Raw genomic sequence first — 13,845 nt, 5'->3', positions numbered from 1 at the left:
CCAGTGAAATCGCTTTTTTAAGTTATTACTAAACTAGAGGCAACGAATTGGACAAAATCTTTATTCAGTCTTCAGTCATTAGTCAGTCGTGGTAAACAGGCTTAAAATAAACTCAAAATTCAGCAATGGAATAGAAAGCTCATTAGGGCACATCTAATTGGACCTCCGAATGCTTAGGATGCCCCCTACGTCATGCCACCCGTAGCAGAGAGCCATACCACTCATATTAAAAGCCGCCAATGTTTCAGACGAGCCTTTTACAAATTATTTAATTAATAAGTTGGACAAATAAAATGCATGTAACACTTAATGAACAATTATTCCAAATAAAACTGTTTAATTGTAGGTATTAGAATTAAAGGGCATCGAAGTATAACCCAATTAGAACCGGATACAATGCTGACATGAAAAACTGGTTTTCTCTTGTGTACTAAAACTGAAATAGATTCTGCGCTTTTATCTTGAAAGAATAATTGTTGCCGTTTCCGGTTTGGTGCCCATGAATGACAGCGCCGTAAGCTGAGACGTCAGAGCTACGCACGGAAAGCAGCGCGTTTACTTTATCTGCCCTGATAATTTACAGATTTAACTTTAGCCCACTTCTCTCCTCCTGACCTCTGTTCATTTAAGAGTCTGCCGTAACGCTATGAAACGCACTAACAGCGTGAAGGTGACATGAATTAAATTATAAATTAAATTGCTCAGGTGTATGAAAACACAGTGATTGGATTAAAACAGCCTCCGACCTCTCCGGTCAGTTCATCCTCTTAATTGTTTTTACGGAAGTCGACGGCTGGATAACGGTGGTGACAGAGGGTGTGTGTGTGTGTGTGTGTTGGCAACGCTCTTTGTTCCTGTTCTCTTCACTCAACCAGCTGGGCCGTGTTCAAGTGTACCATTATGCAATATTTACCAGCTCCGCCTGAGATCTGAGCAGCAACCTGTTTGGCTGGTTGTGCTGTCTCTCAGCACGCGGGCCTGTTTCAGCCAGGACCCAGCTGACTGCAGGCTCTATAAAAAGACACCAAGATGGCTCCTTCCATCAGCAGCAGCGGATAGTAATTAAACACAAAAAAAAGGACAACACACCGTCTCCGGACTTGGTTTAAAACAGCTTTTTTTTTCTTCCTCTCTTCAAAACTGAAATTTAAATAATGAAATATCTTGCTTTGTTTTCTCCTCTATAGTGAATAAGCCAACACTGCCCCCTACTGGACATTTAATAAAATCGCGCGGTGGTAAACTTCCTGGTTTTTGTCCGATTCAACCGGGACAATTCTTTGCAATGAATTTGTAAATACACTGATATACAGTTACGGTATGAAAGTATCCATTTAAAAACTGCACTATGTACACCTTGGAAGTGTTTTAGTGAAAAGGTGTTTATGCATTATTTGGTGCGGAAAACAGGTTGAGTGTTCATGTTTGTGTAATATCTTCCTACTACAAATAAAAAGTAGTAGGAGACGGGACTGCACATGAAAACGGACCATCATGAAGCATACTACCAACTCGAAAAACACACAACCAAAACTGCCAGCAGATGGCGGTATTAGCCATGAAAATAGCTCTAAAATAATCTGGGGGGCTCTTTTCCGTACCACTTCACAATAAGGTTCCCCTCATAGATGGCTAATAGATGCGTTATGTATTCATCTATCATTAACTTTTTTTTATGCATTAAGTAAGGGTGAGAAGGATAATATATGCTAAAAAAATTACATTTACAAATGCTTATTGTGCTCACAAAGTAGTCTGAAATGGAAAACAAATTTGGCTAATTATTTGGCAAGTTACCAGGAGATTGTACCTTCTCATCTTTACATAATACGTAAACAGTTCATTTGTAAAATGCTTGGAGATAATTTGTATATCTTAACTATTTACTAGCCTTTTACGAGGGGAGCCTCATTTTAAAGTAGTAGCCTGTTTCCTGTTCATGTTTTGGAGTAGGGATGTAAAGCCCATGTTTAATCTGTCTTGCCTTCATTTTGCATTTTGTGGTCCGTTTTTGTCTTAAAGATATAAAACTTTAATATTTATGTAAAGTCTTACAAAAACTTTATATTGTAGCAGAACGACTTTCAATATTCAAGGTAACTCATAGACTAGTAAATACATTATTATTCCGATGGAACAAAATTTTACAAGGACCCAATATTACAGGCACATGTATGTTGACATGTGACAATATACTTTGTGTTAACCTCTGACATAACAGGGTGGAATTTTTTTTTGCCTAAATCTGCGTTAAACCCTGGTCACTCATGGGACACTGCCATGCAAGTTTTATGCATTTCACTGCTTTAAAAAAAAAAAAAAAAGGAATGTTGCTATGGTAATCAATTCCTTTGAAAGGAGTCGATTGATGCAGGGAAACAGGTTGCATTGAACAAATGGACTCGCACACATTGACCCGTTAAAGTTCAAGGAAGTCTGTGCCCATTTGACAATTTGTTGCATGATGCAAAACTTTGGATGGCTGTAGTTACTATATATTCAATAGTGAGTTATATTAAAATTACAATAAATTAATACACAGAAGACAGATGAATAACTGAACAGAGAATTTATTTTGTGAAAATTGTTCACTTCTTTGCCGCCTCCTTTTGGAGCTTCATCACCTCATGCTTGATGATCTTGTTTCTCTGCACAAAAAAAAAAAAAAAAAAATAGTGCACTGATTAATGTGCTGCTTCAAAATTATTAACTTCCACTGCACACGTTCAAACTAATAACTCATAAGATGCTTTTGGCTACCATCGCACAAACCAAGTTGGCAGCTTGTAGAAACCATCTTCTTTACCCGTTTTAAATTACACAACAGTTTTAAAACATTTAAACTTGTGCTAAATGTAAGTTTGACAGTTTACATAAAAACACATTGACAATATCAAAATCTTAGTGGAAATATTTAAAATAAAATTGGAATTCTGCTTTCAGAAACCATCTGATAAAAGCATTTTTAACAGATCATATTTATTACGTTGGAACATTTTACCGCATTTATGTTCTGAGGTACAGATTAAAACCAACAACTTGCTCCAATTCTTCATCAATCACTGCTTATGGATTCGATTATGAATTTGAACAGCCTACCTATGTATGTAGTGGCAGTACAAGGCTTTGAAACCATAATCAGGTCAGATAATTCAAAATGAATTCTTTTTAGTCCGATTTCATCGTTTTTGATTGCATTCACGACTCTGCTGTTGACGGTTTCGGAAATCTGCGTACCCAGACTGAGAAGAATCAGTTGCTTAGTGGTAATTTGCATAAATAATCTGGTTTATGAGCCCAAAGTGGAAACAAGAAATGGACTAAGGTTCCAGAAAAGTTCCAGGAAGTTCTGTATTCTGCATTCAGGACCTCAGTGTGAAAATGTGAGTCTTGTTGGCTTTTGTGTCACTAATCAGAACGTCCTGATCGAGGTGGCTCCTGTGTCTGTTGTACTCACCATCCTTTTGGCCTTCATCACCTTGTAGCGGTCAAAGTCAGACATCTTGGCCCTCTGTGAACATGAAGATTCAAAGGTCAGAGACAGAACTCAATCTTCATGTCAAAACTTTTCAACACTCAAATTTCCGGAGATTTCAATTTTTTTAAAGTACATATTTTGGCTTTTAACGTGGAACCTGGAGAATCCTCCAAATGGTGGAAGCTGATCAGCAACATCACCTCACTTTAACATCGTTAAACAACTCAAGCTGACAATGTTCATATCAGTGGGATTAAACAAAATGTTAGCAGTTATTAGCCTATAAATTCACAAGACATCGTTGTTGTGTTGGATGCAGTTTTTTCAGCTTAGCGACTTGTTTCTCCAGGTTTGGCCTGCTGGTGTGTAGCCCTGTTAGATCTGTGGTTATTGTTAGTTGGGCAACATCATAATAGATGGTGTGTTCCAGTGTTTTCCAGATCTCATCCCAGCAAACTCGCAGTGAGGTGGTCTTGTATAGCACACACACACGTAAAGCTGTATGCCATTTTCCACCACTCAGAGGAGGTTTTTACTTTTCCCAGCAAGTTGATGTATTTTTCTAACTATAGATTAGGAACTATTACCGATAAATTTACAGAATATCTATTGGGAAAAAAATAAAATAAAAATCCAAATGAATACTTTAACAAAACACCTGAGATTAACTCGCTGTTAACTTTGATTTGGTAAAAAAAAAAAAGGAATGATGGACAACATTTATCGTCACGATAAATTACAATTAATGCCACTGAAACCTGTCCGTATTGTCTTTACTGTTAATTTTACTATTTTATTTCTCCTTTGGTCAATGATACCATTGACCAAAGCAATGAGATACATTTGAAAATACGACTAAATGCAGTTACTATGGCAGCCTGTCACACTGGTTTATATGACTGGTGTGCTAAAGAAGCGCATTACACGTGTGTGTGTTTCTCAACATCGGTATTTGTGACTGACGACAAACAGTCAGTCATACAGTTACCCAAAAAAAGTAGTAATAAAAATCATTATTACAATAGTACCACATAAAATCATGATAAAACTTCAAGTCCATATCGACCACCCCTAATAATATTAAAACAAAAACGAACTTTAAAAAAACAACAACAAACAAGAAACAGATTGTGACATGACTTTTACCTTCTGTCTCGCCTCGATCTTCTTGGCCCAGCTGCTCTGAGACCACTTCTCGTTGACTTGGGCCTTCTCCCAGGCTCGCCTCACAAACTTCTGCCGGGCGCTGGGAACCGTCACACACTCATTAGGACACACACAGAGTTTTTCTACGTTAAAGCATGTCAGACAGTGAAAAGGGGCCCCAAAAGCTACCTAAATTTATTCGGATGCCAAACAATAACCTGCTGAAGTTCTCATGAAAGGGTGTCAATTAGTGCAGCTTAAAACTATAAAGCGAGACATGTAGCGCTGGCGAAGGCGATTGCGATGTTTTCATGAAACAAACTTCTACCACGACATTCCCAGAGAAGCCCGCGGACACAGAACGTAAATGTCTGGTGGAAGACAAGTAAAGATGCAGTCACCGTAATCTCCTGCAGCGTTTGCAAAACAAAGCTGACATGTAGTCGAATCTCATTTTCCTCGGTACCTAAATGACCGAATCTTTTAATCTAAAGTAGAGAGGTGTCTGAGCTCACCTGTGAGGAACTTTGATGACGTAGTCAGTGAGCTGCATGCACTTGAAGGGCATGGCTTGCCTCTTCACTCCTGTGCAGGGACCGTCGACAAGCGCCTGGAAAGTGCAAAGGCAAGTCTCAGTTGATCAAACTCTAGCTCTGCTCCCCCCAAGGTCAATAATACAAAATCCAACAATTACTTACCCTGTTTTGGTCAATAACATCTATAATGGCCACCAGCTTGCCAGCATGGGGACCAAAAGATATGTAGGCGACACGGCCGATCTCTACAAAGCGTTTGAACACCTACAGAAAAAATAAGAAGGCAGACATAACTCAATATGAGAGTAACCGGCTGCATGAAAATAAATCAACTTCTTATATCGTGACAAGCAGACAGTGATATTAAAGTGCGAGTATAACAGCACTGTACAGCTTAGCTGGCGTCGCTAATGCATCGTTTCTAACGCTTAGCAAAATACAACTGAGAACCTTAAAATAAGTAACAACACGAAAACACACGCTTAGTGAAACTGAAGTTATAAATGCATGAATAGTGTATTTCAGTCGATCACCGGGTAGCTTCGGGCCTACACGGCCTGACAGACCACGTTGTGTTGCGGCTAGTAGCCGACAACACGCTTCGACAAGGCAACAAAACCCACCACAAACTAACCAGACTTTTTATAACGTGTCAATTTTAGGTTTATAAGGGTCTCAGTAAAGCGTGTGGAAACTTCAGCGATGTGAGGGCCTCTAAATCAGACGAAATTCAAGTTAAAATTTCTCCGACTCTCATGGCGAACTCACCATGGTGGCAGTCCGGGAGCAGAAAGGACGTCACAGCTTCCGCTCGGCGCTCATACGACTTCCCTTCGCTACACGCATGCGCAGTGAACTAATCACGAAGTCGGAGACAATAAAGCATTTATAAATATGTACACGCACCGTGATAATTGAAAATAGGAAACTAATAACAAAACTGTCATCTTGGTGAATTTGATATGTTATTTACACCCTTGAACGGCTTAAACAACATATGGTTGCGTAATACTTTTGTTGCCTTCATGGGATATAAGATGATTCCAACGTCAGCTAAAACTGCTGAACTCAAACCTAAATAGGGTGTTACAAACCAAGGGGCTGATACCTACAGTGAACTGGGGAATAGTTTCTAAGTCAAAGGGTTTCGTCAAAATAGCGAGCGTCTTCGCTAACACAACGTCAAATTGTACAAGAGTGTTGGTGTTTACAATATTCCGTCAGTCCCTGAAGGCAACATGAAGGTGTGGAGAAACAGATAAAAGTCCCGAAGTTCATTTCCAGCAACAAGACGAACGAGGCTCTTCCTCTCAAGCTGACAAGTTTAATTTGTTGACATTCTTAACAACTACTTGTTAAAGGTATGTAGACGGTCTTATTTTAAACTCATTTGTGATTATTTCAATTCCGTTAAGTTACTGTTAAGTTACATTTCGAAATATTTTTACTTACCGAAAACATAAGGAGGTGAAAAATAACATTTTTAAAGTAAGAATGCCCAAATGTGATGTTTTAGGTACATCTGAGATATATTGTTAAAAGAACAAAAGCGGAAAGTCGAAAGATTTTCAAGGCTTCCAACTACAGGAAGTGAAAACAAAGATGGCGTTTTAAGGAGCGCCTCGTTTGTTGCGCAGCTGACATTTTCTAAGCGTTTTTTTTTTTCATACAGAATGTTTCCATAATATTGATAATGAAAAAAACATTTGTTCAAATATTTCATAATCAAACGCAGACACATTAAAGGAAGCTAAGATGGAATAAAAATTGTATTTTGTTTTTCCTCAACCCTCTTCGCACTGTTTTATAATAAATGTAATTATAAATAAACGATAGAAGAAGAATATACTCGATACTTTTTTTCTCCTATAATTTCCGGAAAAAATGGCTGAAAATACTTGTACATGTTATTGTTTTATCGTTATTTAATTCCCATAAAATGTATCTTGTATTTGCCGTGAGCTCTTGAAAGCCGCAGTCACATTCCTCTTACGCAGACAAATAAAGCTGATTAGGTTCAGAATATTATGCTGTTAAAAAAGGACTTTTCCCGTTTATGTTAATTTTATATTTTCTCTGAAGAACTTTTTTGTTTTGTGTTATTGTAGATTTGTTTCTACTGACTGTTACGTTTTTATATAACACTACTTAAAATTCAAATTTGCTCAAGACTAACATGGCTACTTTCTGAGCTGTTTTAATTAGAATTGAAGTCACTCTGAGATTCATCATTTGATTAAGTTATTCTTCATTCTTAATGTATTTATGGTGTTTCTGTTTACAATGTTCCGTCAGTCCCTGAAAGCAGCACGAAGGTGTGGAGAAAGCGATCCGAGCGCTGAAGTTCATTTTCAGCAACAAGAAGATCGAGGTTGGTGCTCTCAAGGTAACAGGTTTAATTTATACAAACATGCCCAAATGGATTTATTGCTCTTATTTCCATTAGTTTAAATCGATGCAGAAATACTGACAATAACACACTTACAAAATAAATCCAAAGTTTGTGTGTGTGTGTTTGAAATATGGTATTAAAGCAAAATACGCTTGTTTTTTGTTCAAAGATACTATCATTATGAAATAATTTTACAAAGTCTATTGAAATTGGCCTATTTTTTATTTTTATTTTTCATCAAATTATCTTTGTCTGTATTTTATGTATATCCATATTTGAAGAAAATGTATTTATTTTCTTGTTGTTGTTTAAATTGACAGAAAGCCAGAATGGCAGAGTGTAAAATGTAAGTACCAGTTTTCTCTTAAACTTGAGGCTTTATAATCTGGCATGAAAATCTGCCAGTGTGACTTTAATTGTGAGTCATACAAATAGTTTCATTATGTGGTGAGTCTGAGTTAGTCTGAAAAATATTCCACCACCGCCGTCCCTGAGAGGTCATCAGGATTTATTTTAACATGTTACTTTTATAAATAACTTTTTCTAGATTCAGCAGTTATTTTTGTTATTTAGTTTATTTGGTGTAATGGTAATGGTATCTTGTGAAAGGTAATTATTCAGTGTGTTTGCCCTTGGATAAATAAGTAGAAAAGTGAAAACACACTTTTTGGCACTAGATAATGTGTGGAGAATATCATGACAGTTGGCCGTTGACAGTATTGGAACAATAGACTCAAGTTTTAAGATTTCTTCTAAATGTGTTTTTGAATATTAATTACCGTATTTTCCGCACTATAAGGCGCACCTAAAAACCTTCAATGTTCTCAAAAGCCGACAGTGCGCCTTACAATCCAGTGCGCCTTATATATGGACCAATATTGAGCCACAACAGGTCTCGCAACTACTGTAAGCAGCCGCCGACTTCATTTTCCCCCGTGGAAGAAGAAACGGGAAAGCAGACGCCGACTTTATTTTCCCCGTAGAGGAAGAAACGGAGGAAAGCAGACGCCGACTTCATTTCCCCCATAGAAGAAGAAACGGGAAAGCAGACGCCGACTTCATTTTCCCCGTAGAAGAAGAAACGGGGGGGAAAGCAGCCGCCGATGTAGCCAGCGGTGCACGCTGGGTTTTGTGTAAAGACCCCAAAATGGCTCCTATTAAGAGACACGCTTACAACGCAGAGTTTAAGCTCAAGGCGATCAGTCACACGGGAATGGGCTCTTTGCACCTGCCGCGCTGACGTCACAACCGCATGAGCAAATGCGGCTCTCTTTGAGTTACCATGACAGCTAGAAAAGACAAAGTCTTATTTCAGACGCAAATAAAACAATACTATGAACATTACTGTCTTCCTAATATAATGGGCTTTTAAGTTTTCATGGATTTCCAAGCGGTCCTGAATTAAGAAGACGGTGGCTTGTAAATATTCGTTGCTACCAGTTAAAGCTAACGCCGCACAGCAAAGTTTACAGCCTTCACGTCACTCCGGATCAACTTCTTCAGCCTAAAGCAGAAGGTAAAGGAGCTTTCTGTGTTATTTCCATGGAAACACTTCTGTATTCAGCCTGAAAGAGAGTTTATGGGAACCAGAGAGCAGACCAGAGCCAGACAGCCGAGCTACTGATCCGCCTGTACACACTGCTGTAAACACCGTCCTGCTTCACAAGAAGCATGCAAAACTAATAAAGCGAAATAACACAGAGACCTTAAGGAACACGGCTATATTTTTCTAAAAGCAACAACTGAACCTGAACCGTCAGCTGAACTAGAACTCCGACACCAGAGCTAATGTTAAGCTATGGGCTTGTTGTGTTTCCTCAGGCTTCAGAAGCAAAAAGCTTGAACCGTAAAATCCCCCGTTACTTGGTCTCTGACACTAACGACAATAAACCACGTAATATACTTGAACATAAGGTAAAACATTGTCCGTTAGAATGGATGAAAAATGTTTAGATACTTAAATAGCACATTTTTACAAGAAAAATGTCTAGCATAAGCTAAAGCTAATGTTAGCCACAAAGTTTAAAGAAAGTAAAACTCACCTTCGTATCTGTGTATAACGAGGCAAACACCTTAAAACCTTTCTCCAGCTTACTAGTCGGGGCTTCGGCTCAATGTACATCATTAATTGTTACCTTGGACAAGCCCTGCAAATACCCAGTGTAAAATGCCTTTTTCAATAGATTGGAAACAATTGAGCCGCTTTTCCCCGAACGCAGAAGCTGAGGTGCAAAGAGCCCATAGAGCAGCAGCGAGAGAATTTAACATGAACAATCAATGGTGCGGAAGTGGAGGAAGCAACAGCTGTTCATTTTGGGAATGAACGGAGTTTTCAGAACGCTGGTTTGTAATCTATTAATAAAGTTTGACTGACCTATCTGACTATTTTGTCGACATTCCCTTTATCGCAGTTCCATCTAATGGATGCATAACGTAACCCCAGCCTCTACTGTAGCGTCTATTCTATGCGCCTTATAATGCGGTGCGCCTTGGATAACTGATGACAAGAAACATGATCTGACCTGAATAAAGTCCTCAGGATAACCCCAGGATGGGATTGAAATAAATTCTGAAGATGATGCCAGACTGACCCTGTGTCGGGGCCATTTATGTAAAAGTTTTGTAGTTTATAATTTCTACCAATTTTGTTTTGTTCTTTGGGTAGTTGGAATATATTTAAGTTAATTTAGAATCAAAATTTGTAATTAATTTTTATATTTGGAATTATTTAGATTACGTTGTTAATTGTTAGACCCGCCCACCAATTTGAGCAATTAAGAACACACCGGGTGCTGGGTGGATTGTTTGGTGAATGTCTGGTGTGGACGGGAGGTTTTTGGAGAATGATTTTTTTTTTTTTTTGACCACTTGAACATTAAATTGAGAGTATTTTTTTATTTCAACTAAGTTACAAGACCTTTTATTTCAACTTTAACAATAAATGAATCAAGTCAAAGTGCGTACAAATCCCAAACCACCCGTTACCACCCACAGCCTTTATTGGAGTTTTTTTTTTTTTTTTTTGCTTTTTTTGGAACGAAAGGCTGCGACACCCTGTTTCAGCTGAGACGTATCCCTGCTCTGGGAATCTGTTGCGCTTTTCATGGCTGAAATGTTGTGGACTCAAGTCGTTTTGGCTCTTCTTCTTCTACAAGATATGGAGGTGAAATAAAAGGACCTACCAGCTCTTAACACCTGAAAGGTAAATGGATTTTGAATATTTGCACTACACTGTTCCAAAACTACAAGCCGATGACAGAGTGTCTGAAAAGTTAAAGAAGATAAGCGAATTCTTGTGCTGACAAGTTCTAGTTGGGCGTGGATCACAAACCCTGGGTTTCATGAGGAGTGAGAAAATGTAAAGGATCAAGTGACAACATGAGGGATCAAACGATGGATCAGTCTCCTGGAGGATGAAGATGAATCAAATTCTTTTGGACTATGTACCATAAGGTCTGGCTCAGTTTGCTCATTTTCCATATCATTTTGCTCACTTACTGCAACTTGGATTAACATGTTCTTGTTTGTTGCAAAGACTTTAGCTAATATATATTGTACTTGTATAGCAATAAAAAAATTTATTTTTTGATTTTGTTTGTTTTTTATGGGTTTTACAGTTGCATTTTGAACTAGGATTTTTAAAGTTGAACAGCGGAAAATAGTTTTTTTTTTCCACAATAGAAAATCTATGGGGTATTGTTGAGGGAAGGATGAGTTACCAGGCCCAATAACATAGATGCACATTTTTAAAGTCTTGTCCAAGGACACATCGACCTATGATGGAAGGAATCTGGAATTGAACCAAAACCTTGAAATTTCAAGACAACCACGTTAGCCTCTGAACCAGGAGCATCAACCACGTTTGTATAGAAATAAATATACTTTTCAGAAGTCTAACATTTCTGTCTCTTAATTGGTCCTATGTGATATTCTTATTGTATAAGAAATAATTTTGGGGTTTCATTTTCCATTAAATACTGGCAACCTTGGTCTCACAATGCTGTTTTGAACATACATGCAATACAATCTGTTTATTTTTTTAAACTAAAACTCCACTGATGGAACCTCATTATTGTACAATGTGACAATAATAAAGTCTGCCCAGCAAACCTACCCTAACATACATATTGGATGTTGGGAAGAAGCTGGAGTACCTGGTGAGAACCCACACATGGACTGGGAGAGCATGAAGACTCCATACAGAAAGGCCCCTTGCTTCAATAGTTGTTAAATAACCCTCAGAATGTGAATTAAGAAAGAAGCTGTGGAATTTCCTGGGATGATGATCCACTCATACAAAGTGGATGATGTTCGCCTAAGGACTCTGTTTCCACTGGGGCAGATGGAAGAAGAGAGAGAAGAATAAAACCCAAATTCCCGATGCCATTTCTGTGTTATAGATTATCTCTGAATAAACTCATAGAACCTGAAGCCTAAGGGTCAAACATCATTTTTGGAAAAAAAAAAAAAGTCTGTTAGTGATGCTACTTCTAAGCAGAACAGATAAGAATTAAAGTTGGTTTTTCATTATTTAAATTGAGAGAAAAAGTGTGAAATGTATAATACAGACTCAAAAAAGGATTTAAAACATGTTTTTGGGGGGATTTTGTTTGTATCTTTCAGAAGAAGATTGGAGAATTTACGACAATGTAATGGAAAAAGAGGTAGGGTAGATACATCTGCTGCAATTGAAAATGAAAAGTTTGTTTTTCTTCACAAATTCCTGATGTCTGTGATGTCCTTCAGTTCCAGAGTATCTGGCAGTGGTGTCAAAGATTGTGTCTGAAAATAGAGGCAAAGAAATGCCTCTGCCTTATCCAGATGGGCCCAAACTGACCGTTGGACCAGTGGAGGACACAGAGTACAATGACAGGCCTGCAGTGGTCAACGCATGGGGAAAGTTTTATCTTCCCAAAACAACAAAGATGGAGGTTATCGGCTATGTGGAGGGAACTTCGTACCCATGTGACCAGCTTGTCCTGGTGACCTGTGAGGACCAGAAGGTGTACGGCTTTGATGGAGACGAGCTGCATCTGGTGGCTTCCTGCCTGAATCAGATGTTTACAGAGGGAATACCCGATCCTGCATTACAGAGTTATTACCATGGGGAGCCTTTCAAAGACATGGTGAGTGATTGACTGTGAATGTGTGAACATTTATCCTGAATGCCAGCCTGGGATCCCTAACGATGTGTTTTATGCTCAGACCAAAGAGGACTGGGCGAAGGTGAAACAGGGCCCAGTGGGGAAGAGGTTGGAAGAGGAGCGTCGTAAACTGGTGGCTTCTCGCAAATCCGCTTTCATGCAGAATCTCAAAATCATCAGACAAAGACAGAGGTGGGTGTCCGTTTAAGGTGGGCGTCAGAATAAGTGGTGAAACATGAAAGATTTTCATATATTTAAAACACAAACACGCCTTTTTTAAAACTTGGAGCCGTCTTTCTTTAGTTAGCCCAACTTGAGGCATGAAAGTACTGTGTGTTGCATCTCTAAATACGACCAACAGTCTTAGACTGAAACTGACCAGTAAATGATACTGGACCCTCCTACAGATGTGAGACCGACTTTTAGGTTCAGTTGGATTCATAAAAAGCAGTGGAGCTCTTCACAGTACCGGCGTAAACCCAGCATAGTAATTATTTTCTATTCTCTTCCCTGCAGGTGTCAACAGCAGAAGGGCAACATCCTCCCCAAAAGCAACATGACTCAGTTGCAGAAAGGTGGAACGTGACTAAGTTTTTCTCATTCATGCTAGTGATGGGCTATCTGAAGCCAGGCTTCGAGGCTTGTGTTGTCTTGTTGAAAACCACATGACTGGGAACAAACGAGGCCTCAGATTGCATGGGTCACGTGACTGCTTCAATTTGCGTGTCAACCGTGATGAGCCGCTGTTTTATGGGTTATTGTTAGAATAATTATCTAAGTTCATTTACTTGTGAGTTAATTTGAAAGGTTATGTTTTCACATTATTATTTTGTTTGATGTTACTTGACTTCTTTTCTTCTGTGAAATACTATTAACCATTTGTAGGATGTTTGCCTGGAGGCTAGAGACTTTGCACATTCCTGTGGTATCAGCTTACATCTGTAATTGATTAGTTGTGGTCAGCCATGCCCTTTTAAGGGCATGTCCACAGAAGATTCCACAGCGCCCTGTAGAAAAAGGCCATTGGTCAAATTCTTTGTGTGACTATGTGAGAAGGCCCAACCTCCTTCCTTGTATTTTCTAATAAAACCAAATGCAGAGAAAGATCTGGCAGAGTTGATCCCAGACAGTGTTTTACAGCGATTCGTC

At 38.7% G+C, this 13,845-nt stretch overlaps 2 protein-coding genes across 5 annotated transcripts; one reads left to right on the top strand and one right to left on the bottom strand.

The window, feature by feature from the left end:
• Positions 1-2,552: 2,552 nt before the first annotated feature.
• On the bottom strand, positions 2,553-6,636 carry rpl14 (ribosomal protein L14). Of its 2 annotated transcripts, none has more exons than XM_028035161.1 (6): positions 6,613-6,636; positions 5,323-5,424; positions 5,140-5,234; positions 4,625-4,724; positions 3,458-3,511; positions 2,553-2,648 (listed from the first exon to the last, which is right to left on the bottom strand). In XM_028035161.1, exons 1-6 carry the CDS (start codon positions 6,619-6,621, stop codon positions 2,589-2,591), a joined length of 420 nt encoding a protein of 139 aa, XP_027890962.1. In that variant the 5' UTR covers positions 6,622-6,636; the 3' UTR covers positions 2,553-2,588. The 2 variants fall into 2 exon arrangements, with proteins under 2 accessions (XP_027890962.1, XP_027890963.1); XM_028035162.1 differs by lacking the exon at positions 6,613-6,636 and adding an exon at positions 5,929-6,022.
• Positions 6,371-13,313, top strand: LOC114155318 (uncharacterized). Of its 3 annotated transcripts, none has more exons than XM_028035155.1 (7): positions 6,371-6,521; positions 7,456-7,546; positions 7,873-7,898; positions 12,176-12,216; positions 12,299-12,678; positions 12,758-12,888; positions 13,213-13,313. In XM_028035155.1, the coding sequence occupies exons 3-7, from the start codon at positions 7,882-7,884 to the stop codon at positions 13,280-13,282; spliced, it is 639 nt and encodes a 212-aa protein (XP_027890956.1). In that variant the 5' UTR covers positions 6,371-6,521; positions 7,456-7,546; positions 7,873-7,881; the 3' UTR covers positions 13,283-13,313. The 3 variants fall into 3 exon arrangements, with proteins under 3 accessions (XP_027890956.1, XP_027890957.1, XP_027890959.1); XM_028035156.1 differs by having other exon boundaries at positions 12,758-12,905; positions 13,213-13,303; XM_028035158.1 differs by lacking the exons at positions 6,371-6,521; positions 7,456-7,546; positions 7,873-7,898 and adding an exon at positions 10,765-11,005.
• The last annotated feature ends 532 nt before the right edge of the window (positions 13,314-13,845 follow it).

Source organism: Xiphophorus couchianus, chromosome 13, assembly GCF_001444195.1.
Source record: "Xiphophorus couchianus chromosome 13, X_couchianus-1.0, whole genome shotgun sequence".
NCBI lineage: Eukaryota > Metazoa > Chordata > Actinopteri > Cyprinodontiformes > Poeciliidae > Xiphophorus > Xiphophorus couchianus.
Note: the sequence above shows the minus strand (reverse complement) of the source record. Positions and strands in the feature narration are given on the sequence as shown.